Genomic DNA, 14,162 nt, shown 5'->3' with positions numbered 1-14,162 from the left:
TTTCACCAGCCAACTTTTATTTTTAAAGAAGATACACACACCAATTGAGATTGGCAATTCCCAATCAGAGAGAAGTTGAAAATCAACTGTCTTATAGAGTGAAGGTTGCATACCAAATTCATCGCAGATGCTGTCGTTCTCCAGCAGTGTGGGGTGCTCAAATGTGTCCCTGCAGTAGAGAATCTGAGTGTTGCTTGTGAGCGTAGCAATACCCCCTAGAGCTAGTACCACCTGGTCCGTCAGGAGTGAGGCAGGCCGCTCACGGAGCCGTGCGATGATGGAGCGGTAGCGACAGTACTGTGGATAGCTTAGCACCAGGACCCTCTTGTCCTCGCCATCATCACCTGCAGGTACACAGGGAAAGAAAGAACATCAGAAATGTACTGTCTGTTGCTGACAAGGCCAACGTGCCATAGAAACACTCTACAGTTACACTTGTTCAAGGGTCGAGTGATATTTTTGTGTTGCTTCTTACAACTGTGGCGTGGATTAACTGCAAACTGCTAAGTCAGCTTGCGCAATGCAAAAAGGTCATTGCTGATTCTTGCCTTCTTCTCCTACAGTCTCCATATATCTTACCAGGCCTGAGGTATTTCAGAAGCCGGAGGAGGCAGAACCTAAACTCGTATAGCTTATCTAACAAGATAGTGATGGGTGAAGGTCTTCTTGAGTTGAAGCACAGACATGTGAGATATAACATTTTACAACTCAAACCGCTGTTTTAACATGACAGCCATCTGTTAGGATTGGCAATAAAAAAAAAGTAGACTGCTGGCAGGGTGCCACATCATTCACTCCTGCACAATCAGAGCTCTTAGGCAAGATAGTCCATAGCTCCTTCTTCCGTCATGAGATACCTCAGTTGTATCAAAAACCTAAACATAAAGAAAATAAACAATCGTACCCCTGGTAAAACACACGCTCACAATATGGGCTCTTATAATATGGCACTAAAAACTCAGATGCTTGCAGCTTTCAATAGACTGGAGTGCTTCAGACATGTCAGCAGCTTAGGAGGAGCTGCCAAGGAGCTGTAAAACCCAATCCACTGGACACAGGAAAAGTGAGTATACATCTGTCACCATGGTCAAAAGACGCATTTTCCTGGGCAGTATTTGGAATCTTGAAAAACAGCCAGGTGCATGGAGGACGGTTCTTTTCAGGGTTACGAGTTCATTAGCAAATACCAGGCAAATACTGGAGCTTTTTTTTAAAAAAAATACTTTATGGTTTTTCATATTGTTTGTAGAGAGAAATCCATCAACAAGAGGCTCTGGTGTGTGAGTCCCTGGCTAGAGGAACCCGAGTAACTTTAAATGAACTCGAGAGGCTCTGGACGGAAAAAGCAACTTGATGCTCTTTGATTTACCCTGTTTATCTTTTTATAGGACTTTTATTGCATGTCTTACAGCCACTTAAGGCCGATGCAGAGATGCGGTGCACATATTCTCTTCCTCTGAGTGGTGAGTGGAATTGGCCCATTCACTTAGCACTGTATATAGTATAGTGGCTTTCACTTTGTGGAAACTGTCCCTTTACACCAAGCACAGACCTTAATGCGTCAATAGAAAAAGAATTAATTTACTTCTTTCACTTTTTCTCTTGCCCTCTTTTTTAGTGTGGACTATACTTGCTTTTACATGTACGCAAGACGGATTTGGCACGTGCCTTGCTGTAATTTAGAGTATCACTTATACACGTCCTTAAGAGATTAATGCTACATGTCTGGTGCAATACCAGCGTAAATAGTGGGGGGCAATGCAAAGTCATAGTTTTTGATTTGAGACACATATCGATCAGATAACGATCATGACGACGAAAGAAAGTTTTAAGAAAGACATGTTAAACACATCAGTGAATTTAACATCGCTGTGCATTTTAGAGTTTTGCTGTCCAGCGATATTTCTAATGTGTCATCTAGTGGATGTTGCTTTTAATCTCCCAGATGTACATAAAGTACACAGGTGAGTATGTTAACAATATCGCTCGTGTTTCCACTGCTTCTCCAGTCGTGTGTCAAGAATGAACCAGGCCATACTCTGCTTTCTATTCACAATTTGGTCCTGTGTTAATCGTCTGGCAGTCTGCATACATTTTCCTGATTAGATTTTGCCTCAGGCCAGACAGGATGGTGGGGGAAAAGAGAAAGCAAAGAAAAAAAAAAAAGCAGCCACAGTCATTTCACTCATAAAATCAAACCTTTCCTAAAGAAAGCCATTCTTATCTCTTTGGTATTTAATTGGGAAGGACTGCACTATCATTAGAGGGCAATGGAAATTGCATTATGCAATTTTCCTTTAATAGCCTTGACAAGAGGCCCTTGTCACAAGGAGAGAAGAAGGCACTGATTGGTCACAAAATCAACCCCTCGGATCTGTCTAAGCCTCACACGTCTTATCATATCCCTGGAAAGAGACTCTGTTTCTTTAAATATGGCAATGTTCTCCTCGTTTACAGCACAAGTGCTCCACAAAATGTCAAATGGCCCTCTGTGGGAATATATTTACATAACACCTCTCTACTCTGCACCCCTGCCAAAGAGGGCCAATTAAACATAAAATGCAGGATGTATGTGGTAAAGCACGTCTGAATGCTAATAATCATTAGTTACTTAATCTTATAAAATTTTAGAAGGGAGGCCTGAGGGTCTATGACTTGAGTCACAAAATGCACTGAGAAAATGTTCAGTTGAAAGGGAGCTTTTGTTTTTGTAGGTTGTTAAGGAAGTGGAAAATATACGACTTGCTTATTTCCCAATGGGACAGAATGTCAAGTTATAAAATTGTCAGAAAAAAAGAAAACAGCCAAGGGCAACGAAAGCACAAAAACTCACCGATTACAAACCACGCCACTTTTTTTTTTTTTTTTTTTTTCAAAAATATATAAAACCAAATGTTAGTGCATATTACATTCTAATTATAATGTTTGGCTCATGGAAGACAACATGACCTAGATAAAAATCTGATAATGGCTGTGTACAGCTGGCTGCGGTACCTGCCCGAGCTTGTTATGGAAGTTTACAGAGCCGTATCTCCAAATCACCTGTCAGCTTGTTAACTCTCTTAAAATGTGTCTGCTCGAGCTTCTTTCTTTCTTCCGCAAATACAAATAAAGATCCTTTGATTAGTTTTTGTAAAACCTGAGCACTTGCTAAGACATTGTTCAATATCGGAGCTGCCATCTTCCCTCACAAGCTCGAGTGCGGTGACTAGGCTATAAGAAAGACAACTCCCAGGTTGTGTGTCAGCCACTTTACGTGCATGTTTTAAAGCCGCTCTTAAACGGCGTGCTGGATAGCCAGCAAGTGAAACAGAGGTGTCATGATGCATTCCAGGACCGTCTCACCCTCATCACTGACCGTATCCAACCCTTTCTCACCGTCGAGTGAATCAGGGTTGACAGATGAGCTTTAATAGCTACCTGTCTTTTTGAAAAGCACAGGTCAAAATATTAATTTGAACACAGAGATTGGGGGCTGGAGAGCAAAAGAGAGACAGAAACGGAGAGATAGAGACTAAGAATATTCTTGGCAGAAGCTGCTTATTATATGTCCTCATTACTGCAGCCTATTAAAGCAGACGAGCATTGATGCTAAGGTTATTGGCATGCATTATTATTGATACTAGCACGCTGCACGCTGAGACACGAGGCAGCGGAAGGGGGAAAATGTGTCATCTCCACGGCAACAGTTTTAATGAAATATTTCTCGTCAATAATGGCTAACACAATTACACTTCGGTCATAAACCCATGAATCAAAGTGATGTGTTTGTGTGCTGTATCTCAAATGTCTGTGTGTATCAGTGTGTGTTATTACATCGGTATTACAATTCTGTGAAGTAGGGAAGGAAAAAAAAAAACAGCAGTTTTTCTGGTATACAGAATGTGGAAACAAGTTTTTAGATCTACTGGTGTTATTGTGTAATTAATTTCCAATTATTATTAACCACAAATCAACCACAGGGTAAACTGAACCAAATAACATCAGACTATTCAATTTGCATAGTGTAACCCTTCTGAGTCTTCAACAGGATGTAATTGTTTTTATGCATCATTGGCTGGAATGCTAAAAAGCATGTTCATAGCTGAGCTAATGTGTGCACAGAAATGACACAAGACCGGCCTAGAAATAGCTCTGGATGTAAACTAGGACGATTATATTTACACTGAACAAATATAGTAATGCAACACTGTGCAGCACTATTATTAATGTGCTGGTTTATGTTTTAGCTTTACAGACTGTTCAGATGCCCTGCTGCTGGCGCTCCTTGTGAATTGTCCTCTGTGTGTGCAACCTCCATAAAAAGCTAGGACGCAGCAAGCAGCAGGACATCAGCCTCTCAAGCTGTCCGTCTTTATTTCTCCGGTATTAAGTGGGCAGTAAATCATGTGTGCAGAATATATGCAGATAACCAATTGCCCACTATCGTCTCTCGATACTTAAATATATCAAGCTTTTCATATTTAAATGTCTCTAATTCACCTTCCAGTGGATTATTCTCTCCCGAGGACGAGGCTGGCCTATTTAGAGCGCCATGCCTGTCTTTCTCTCAATAGCACGAGACTCCTGAACGCATACGATTTTTTCACCGAACTGGGAGGAAACTTTCAATTGAAAGCGGATGCCTGGAAAAATCCACTGCGAGTTTGTGCCTGAGCTCAATTACTGAGAAACGCTCTCACCCACTTTTAAATTTGTGTGATTGTGTTTCATGTGCCAAGAGCAACAGTGGAAGATCTAAGCGTAATAGATCGCAGGTTGCTCAAGACGCACATGGGCGGCGTCTATCCCACTGCTTCCTGTACGTCCATAATATAGCTCTTTATTCACCTCCGTCCAGTCCAGGCTTACGCTGCCTCCGAGTCGAGCTGTTCCGCAATATTCCCCCAATATCCAAAACACTTTCTTTATGATTTACGTTACACGGTGATATTTTATTGGTCTGGTGAGTCCCATGTGAATCCCATATGGGCCCAAGGCTTTCTGTATTGCTCCGTATGAACGAGCCAAGGTGCCAGGTTTCCTAGAGCAATCCCAACACCTGTGTTGCTGATGACTAATTTGCAAACTTTGAACAGCAGTAGGTCTTGGATGGAACATATTTGGAACGTCAAATTATTCCAGAGACATAAAAACAGCATTTTATAATCCTATTTTACAACTCTGTCCGTGTAAGTCATTAACAGTGTCGTACAAAACGCTAGATACTAATTTGGTAATGGAATTTGTGGGTTTCTGCTCCCAAGACAGTAAGCAGAGAACGGTTCAAATTAGAGAGCTGAGGATACACAGTGATAAGGAAAGCTGAAATAGTGATACAGTTAACCTAATGCTATATTGGTATTCCCAGGTGCAGCATGAAACTATGTGGCCTACATATCAAATAAAAATCAAGTCTGTTTAAATACTTTCCCTAACCAAACAACTGAATACTTGTACTGCAGTGTAATATCACACCAAAAAAACAACCTCAATGAGTTTTACGGTCAACAATTTATTTTATTTTTTTTTATTCCACCCCTATTATTTTACCAAAATTATATAATAATAATACACCAACATTATATATTTGACCTCAGACATGAAGAAACCTAAAAGAGCATGTGTTGAGTACAGGATATTACATCATGGCTGTAATTATCCCAATCACACAGTCAAGGAGCATATGGGTGAAGCGCCATAACAGATTAATAACAGATGGATTTGTTTTTTCAAAGCTTGAGTGGGAGAAGTTAAGTTTACTCAAATGTTTCATGGAAATGAATTGCCTCAGGTAATCCTGTTGTTCAAGCAACAGTAACTCTATCTGTAACTGCAATAACTCAAGGCAGTCTTATTTTATATCAGTGAACTTGCGTTTTGTGTTTTACAGTGTATTGAGTTTTTTTGTGTGCGCTTTACTGGTTATTGAGCATTCAGCTCAAATATTAGCTTCAAGTTCTACAGCACAGTGCTACAGTGATAAAGTCAAAATGAAGCTGGAGTTTTGAGTTTCACCAGTAAAGTCATTTTTAATAATTTATAAATTTCACTAAATCCTTGTAAAGCTGCCTGCTGCTCTCTAGATCACTAAATACTGAATGAAATCAATTATCTAGGAGGTAAAAGCTCCATTGTGCTGCCCAGCGTCATGCAGCTACCAAAAAAAGAGGTAGCTAACATAATGTAATAACATATGGCGAGCTGGTTAAGTGCATTAACACAGACAGAAATGCGTATATAAATCCATGCATAGGAAATGACTCATAATCCCACTGTCATGCTTTTCTAAGAAAGTGTCTGAGGAAGCACAATGCGTTTGCATCCTTGACAAAAGAAAAAAAAAAGGCAAATCATTAAGCCAACATTTACATTTGACTAAAACACATAACTAACGTAGCATATGAGTTGTGGTGTTCCTTGACTAAAACACGTAACTAACGTAGCATATGAGTTGTGGTGTTCCTCTCTTCACATAATGCATACAAGATATTATTCAGGGCTTGTTAGTGTCTATATTGAATCTTGATATGTTATCTATGTGCGTGTTGTGCTAGCTTGAGTTGTAGAAATATTTTGCAGTGCACTTGCTCGGTGTTGTCACTGTTTCCACATACCGGCATGTTCCTGATTCTTACTACTAACCGTTCTAATGTAAGGCAAATCGCACCTCTGAGGATGTGTGTAGTGCCGCAGCTGGTGGGATTCGGATCAAGAAGCTTACGCTGTAGTCACAGGATCTGTGAAACGCGTTTTGTTTAAATACATATACCAAATGGAAGACTTTTTTTTTTTACTGTGAAACTAACTAGAGAGTAGAATCTTGCCATTCTCTGAATTTTAATGAGAGAGGGAAAAAAATGCAATGATGACTGCTAACATACTGAACCCACTTGTCCATGTACAACTATGAATAAAAAAACTAATAGCCTAATAGTGGACACATAATCCTCTTGTTCCGGGCGCCCTGGCTACTGATTTCTCCATCCCTGAAATGTATCTTTCATGAAACACAAAGAGCACATTTACTCTGGACACAGACTGTGAAGACCAGAGCTTTATATGATATGAATCTAAGTCATGGGAGTTGGCTTGGATCTTTTTGATTGTGCTGGAATTCTATGAAGTATTTAAACAGTTTAAAACGAGCCAGATTAAACTGTGAGAAGCCCATGAGACTCATACACTTAGGCTTCCTAGTAAGATATTACACAGATTAACAGACAGTTCATGTACACTTTGTACCGTTTTCATAATGATTACTAATGTGAGATTAGTAAAAGATAAGCTAAAGTCCCATTACACTTTAAAATAGAATATTAGATATTAGCTGTTGTGTTCCAGTAATGGATTTTAACATGTTGAACTGTGTAAATCCGATAATATCTGAGACTTAATCCGAGGCTAAACACAAAAGCTAGATTGCCATTTCGTTATCTGCTGTTCCACTCCATCTCATGATGCAAAATCAAATATTTATTTTTGGTCCTGTTTTTAATAAGCAATTTAAATATGTATTAACTCAGCTCTCAGGTGTCCAAAAAAAAAAAAAGAGAAAAAAAAACTACAAAGACGAGTGACGTAGGCGTCGAAACGATTAACATGAGCCAGTTTAAGAAAATGGCACATTATATTCTCACACACTAGCCTTCGCTAGAACAATGACAGCTCTCTATTTTAGCACGTGAGTGGGAGAAATGATTACACTGAGCTGAGAGAATAGTGCTGAAGAATAGCATTTACTCAACGAAGCCAATTAAAAAGTATTTAGGATGTGACACAAAGGAGTGGATTAGATGCCAGGAGGGGATAAGAAGATACCATGCTATCAATGTGCCATTGTGTCGATTTCTTCATCCACAGATGCTGGCAGACAAGGCCTTTTCAATTACTGCCCATAGAAGAAATCGTTCATAATTATAGGAGCTGTCACACACACACACACACACACACACACATACACAAACACATGAAAATAAAACATGCTTATAAAAAGGACTTTCAATTTTGTATGGATCATTGCTGCTTCCTATTTTTTGTGGAGGGGGAAGAGCTTTACTTGCTTTACTCACACGCTGAGCCTGACTACAGTTGATAAAGTAATGGCACCCACTTTTTAAACTTCAGTGTCCAGTGTGCAGGACACGGGCGTAACGCAAACGAGAACAATAAATGACATTTACTACAGCAGGACACCACCGAAATCATTTGTAATTGAATTTATGCTATTTTATGAACGCATCTGGTAAATAATCACCTGTTACTAACAATCAAGAAGCTATTTTTCTCGGACCTATGTTCATGTTATAGAAGGTTATAGAGGTCCTCATCATCCTTGAACGAACGTAATGCACTGATGTCTGTGCTTGCACAGTATTAAAGGTCAAAATTGTCAAGAGTTGGTCACTGATTCATCACCAACACTGGCGAGAGAGTGGATAAATGTGGAATAGAGAGCTTCCTGGGCAGTGTGACGTCAAGTGACGCGGGCACAGTGGGAAATTTGTCACACACATTGCTCACTGCAAAAACTGATTTCATCCCTGCAACAGGCTACAAATCAGCCAGGCTCCTCTTCAATGGTGGGGGGAGGGTGAACACACACAAGCGCGTGCACACACACACACACACACACACGTTTGTCTTACTATCCTTGCAAGGACCTTCCACTGCCATAATTATTAATGTCATTAATTTATAACCCAAACCTCAACCTCAGTAATCTAAAGGAAACTTTCTGGCTCCTTCAGTCTTATGAATAAAATCTACAGTTTTTCTAAAAAAAAAAAAAGAAAAAGAAAAAAAAAAGAAAGAAAAAAGAAAAACACACACACACACTCAAAAGAAACATCTACAACCTAAACTTGCCAAACAATAACTACATCTTAAACTACATCTTTACACACTCTGACTGCTTTCTCGATATTAATCAGAGCCAAACTGAATTGGACTTGAGCATAATTAAACAGTTACACAATATTAAACAGTGCACAATATTTTTGCTGCATACAGCACTCTATGACTCGAGAAAAGTTAACCAGTGTGCTGAATGCTGTGAGGAATCCTCTGGCAAATAAGGGGATTAATTAGACCTGAGATATAGAGTGTGTAAAAAAAACCCCAGCGTGTTTAATATTTAAGAAAGGAAGGCTTCTTGAGTTTCGCAACCCCCACCCCTGCTGCTTGCCCGATGTGAAATGATTGGCTGGCGATAATAACAGATTAGTCATCCTGACTGAATGGGGCTTGGCACCACACAGACCATAAAAAGCCACATTGTGCTTTTCTGACACACTCAGTCTCCTCAGGTATAAATGGATGATTCCACAATGCCTCGAGGTGGAAGGCTTACTAATGTAGCAAGACAATCATTTTTAATTGAATTTCCGCTATTTAAGAATGCAGCCGATTTTCCAGGTTAATACATTTCTTTTGATTTGGGTTTTTTTTTTTTTCCATGCTAAAGCCACATCAATAACTGACACATCCGAATGTTGTTTCAGAGACAAACAATAAAACTTCCTGAAAGGTCAGGCCCGAGAGACATGCACGTTGCCCCATAAGCCGAGCTGCCATTACCACTATCTCCCTGGCTCATGTACCTAATCTGCTGGTAGCAACGGAAATGGAGCAAAGCGACGAAAAACAAACAGGACTGAAAAAGTTTACTGTGCATACTATTTCAACTAACCCCACCCCCTGTCTCTTTTCCTCTTGTACAATAAAAAAAAAAAACCCACAGAAAACCTGCGTCACTGTTATTAGCAAACTAACAGACTTTTTCCACATCAATACCCGGCTTGTGGATTTAGAAAAAAGCTGGCACTGCTCCATGCTTTAGTCATAGGGGGAATAACGATATGAGCAGATTAGTGGACAATAAGCCCTGTAAACTTCCAGATGGGCCTGCCAATAATCAAAACATGATGACTATTAAAAAAAAAAAAAAAAAAAGCAAATAGGCAGAGCCACAGAGCTCCACTGTATGGGCACCGAGAGCCTGGTGCCATTTTTAAAGGAAAATCAAATGATCATTTTGCAAAATAATCGCTGTTTGGGTTGGTTACTCACTGTAAACACACGTCTCTAAGTGTCTTTTTCATATGCTTTAACCGAGCAGCAGCGCTGTCTTTAAAATGAATGCACACAATCTGTTTCCTCGCACAAACTGAAAAAAAAAAAGCCGGCATAGCCTCTGAAATATGATCATTTGAAACATAAAGAAATACTCAAAGCATCTGAATAATCATGTTTTTTTTTTTTTTTGTTCTACGCAGCCGGAATATAGGCCACAGTTTCCCGCTCGCTATCCCGGTGTAGCAATACAATTTGTATTTAGTGTGGAATACATTACCTTGGCCAGGAGAGTTAGCGTCTCATCTGTTTTTCTCTCTTTTCACCCTATTCTGCATTAGCCTCCTGCCTGTGTCAGCACAAACGCTTCACCAAATGCCATTTCCATGACATATGAAAATGAAACTCATACAGATTCTCTGTGCCAGATCAAATGGCACACTGAGGCTTTTTGACGTGGATGGTGTGGCATTCCTCTGAAACCTTCAATACATCCAGTGACTCCACACCACATACAGTTAGCTCAGATGAATTACTGCTGTCTGTTTAGCTGCTGATGGGCGACCAGCTAGCTGAATGTAAATAAGGGCTTTTCTGCAGCTCAGAGCAGGATGTGGAGATGAAACGGAATGGGATACACATGCTGGGTCACTCGCACTCAATGCTAAAGATTCAGGAGCTACAAAATGCACCATCCATCTCTGTTTACTGCTACAGATGTGAGCCATGGGTCATAAGAAGAGGGGATGAGATTGTCTATGAGGAATGGATGGAAGAATGAAGTGACAGATCCGAGCAGAAGCATGGAATTCAGGCGGCGACTTGGCAAACGTTATAATGTTATACATTTTTTACTACTAGTAGTGGTCCAGTTGAACACATTCTTCCCTAATGTGAGACAAGGGTGGACAAAATGACAAAAACATAACACCATTATATTGTTAATGGGACACAATATATCATGATATAAAAACATTCAATATGTTCAATATGTTTCTATGTAAGGACAACAAAAAAGGGACAATGAAACTTTCAGTACTACATTTTAACCTCCAGTCAATTATTTCACTATGATTTCATACTAATGATGCCAGAAAAAAATGTCAAAAAATGTCACATACTTTATACTGATATTGATATATATTTATTGCCATATAAAATCACATAAATCTGAGGTCTGATTTTCCACTAGTAGGCAAGAAAAACTTCATCAACTTCAAATCATATAATTTGCATGGATTATGTTTATATTTGGAATATACTGTCGAGTTTAGCTTATTTTTATTACGTTTTCACCGTTTAGCAGATGCCCAGAGCTACTTATAGAAGTGTTTTGAGTCTCTATCAAAAACACATCCTCATGCTAGTTCACTAGGTCAGTCATTAAGAGTACCATCGAGAACATTTTGTGAAAGCCAAAAGCTAGTGCTTTTTCATTTTATTGGCATTAAGTAAAGGATATAAAAAAATAAAGAAAGAAATTTAGCAACCACACACCCATAAATTAAGGCAAAAAAATATTCAATTAAAACAAAAGAGGACGGGCCGGTCTGTCCACGCAGAGCCGTACGCTGTAAACAAATGCCTCAGCTGACAGAGGATTTAATGCTTGCGTATTATCATTAATATAATATATTATTAAATAGTTTTATTGGTATAGAAGTGAGTCAAAATAACTTCCAATTCTGAATTTTCAACATTTACCCTGATTGTTCATTTCAACCAGCTGTCTGTGCTCTTTACCTTTACGCAAACATTTACACACAACTTTACAGACAAATTGATAAATGAGAACCAATAATTGCACACTGTATAATAATTCTTTGGTCATGAGTTGAGATGCGCTGATTTAGTGCCACTGCAACCAAAGACAGCGGGCGACAAACTTCTGGTAGTGTTTGAAATTTTTTATTTAAATCTCAATTTGTTGCCGCTGCTACGACTCTCATCTAAAAGCCACCAATAGGAGGAAGGCATAAGATTATGCAAAACACCCGGGACAGCTACAAATATAATAGTGGTAAGAGCAGAATGTAATAATGGACAAAAAAAAAATTCTTATTACCTCAAGCTCACTTGAAGGCTAGAATGTTTCTGTTTATGCAACACATTTTCTGCATGAATCATGCTGATGGATGACGCAAACAGAATGTAGAAATATTCTTTATTCCCAAGTCTATCGTTAGAGGGTCTTCAATACATGATCTGAACACATCACACAGTCTGTTAAAGAATTCAGCCAATATTTTATTGGGATCATCTCCTACAGTGTGACAAGTAATAATCTTTAAAGACAGACAATTAAGTGCTATTGTTCAGCTGCTGGAGTAATTATGTCCAATCTTCTTTTAAAAAAAAAAAAAAGAAAGGAAGGCTTGTCAGATGTACTGCTCTACTGCTTTACATAAAGACCTCCATAAACCATCTAAACGATGCAACTACTTCATCAAATAACCCTCAATAAGCTCTAAAATCCTTCCCTTGATGTTAGATTACACCTCGTGCATAGGCTATCACACACGTGATACAATCTTCCTTTGATTGGTTAAGTTATCTATACGCATGACAATATGGATCTATAGTCCACATCTATAACCTACTTTCATACTTCCAAAAACAATTTGCTTTAAGTCATGTGAGAGCAAACACACCAGACGTGATGCTGATATCAATGTGGGGAGATGTGTTTTCTTTAAAAGCAGCCTCACACAGACAGACAGACAGACAGACGCTTCCTCCTGTTAGAATTGTGACCTGAATCCCATGCGGATGCGCAATAATGAGCTGAACGAGTCTGTTATCGTCTGGGGATTTAATGAGAAAAAATATATCCTTAAGACACTAAATCCGACTTCATCGCAATATAACGAGGCCAGAAGGGAGATACGTTAATTACAAGATCGAGAATGCATCAATTTTCCAAGTTGCCCCCCTCCCAAAGCCTTTGTGTTCAGCCTCGGTGAAAGTCATTAATGTTTTTTCATTTTTTTATCCAATGAATTAAAAAAAAACAACCATCTCTTTTTTGTATATGTCAGTACTCGACTCTTTATATGTACCAGATTATATGTGATGCTATACTGGGAGAGTTCTGTCAAATAACTGAATATTTTTATTCGCGCATCAATCAAAGCACTGGAGATGTGGAATTAGAATTAGGAAAGGTAAAGGGAAATAAGCAGGAGATTTCTGAAGGTCTTGAATTAACATTGGATTGAAACTGGACATCTTTAATGATACATCCAAGGACGGTCTAAAGCACTTATCACAAAGTGTGCTGATGCTGTGGCCAAATCTGTTTAGCTGTCCTTCTGTCCCTCATTAAGATAAGGCTCAAATCATTTGCTGTAAAAACCAGTGATGTAGCTGTCTAAAGGTTTCGCTCTATTGTAGGAAGAACACACATGTGGAATCCTGATAAAGCCCTAGCCGAAGAAAAATGTCTTATCCTGATATTGATGTTATATAAGGAATAAAACATTGTGTGATGATATGACAGGGGGGTGTGATGCGGCCCGACGCCTTGCGGAGTTACTGTTACCACCCTGAAGTAGATTATATTCCTGAAATGTTTTATTTCTCTTATCCACAGCAATTTGCAATCACTTTAAGTTATTAAAGAATGACACATCGTACTTTGTCATCGGGTCTAATTACGCAAAACAAGTTCCTGTTATAGCAGCTATAAACAGTCATTCCCTTTCCAGCTTCCCTTTTGTTCTCTCTTGAAGGGAATAAATACAATGCAGCTTCTTACAGTCATGTTACCGAGAAACCGCAAAGCTTTCTGTCCTGAAGACTTTCCTGTGTCAGAAAACTTAGTTACAGCTTTACCGCTGACACAAAGAGCTAAACACCTCCCTACAGAAAACGTCACCACATCAATGAATACTCATGGATTTTAAATCTGTTTAGATGGAGAGTACATCATACAAGTCCCTGGGAATTAGCTGTTACTATAGAAACCAACAAATGCATTAATATAATCAATCCTGTGATTTGCCTTTGCCTTGCAGCTGGAACTATCGCCAGAGCTGCTGCTATAGAAAATATTCAACACCTTCTGACCAATCAGAATAGAGAATTCAGCTGGTGCAGCCTAAATGATC

The 14,162-nt window shown here is 39.1% G+C and overlaps 1 protein-coding gene across 3 annotated transcripts in view; it reads right to left on the bottom strand.

Moving 5' to 3' along the window:
• arid5b (AT-rich interaction domain 5B) overlaps positions 1–14,162 on the bottom strand; it is an 85,935-nt gene that overhangs the window by 56,758 nt on the left and 15,015 nt on the right. For all 3 annotated transcript variants that reach the window (XM_026915042.3, XM_053238600.1, XM_053238601.1), the window contains one exon: positions 114–344. In XM_026915042.3, coding sequence (XP_026770843.1) covers positions 114–344 — 231 coding nt within the window. The remainder of the gene's footprint in view (positions 1–113; positions 345–14,162) is intronic.

The sequence above is a fragment of the Pangasianodon hypophthalmus genome, chromosome 12 (genome assembly GCF_027358585.1).
Source record: "Pangasianodon hypophthalmus isolate fPanHyp1 chromosome 12, fPanHyp1.pri, whole genome shotgun sequence".
NCBI lineage: Eukaryota > Metazoa > Chordata > Actinopteri > Siluriformes > Pangasiidae > Pangasianodon > Pangasianodon hypophthalmus.
This window is presented reverse-complemented; position numbering and strand designations above follow the sequence as displayed.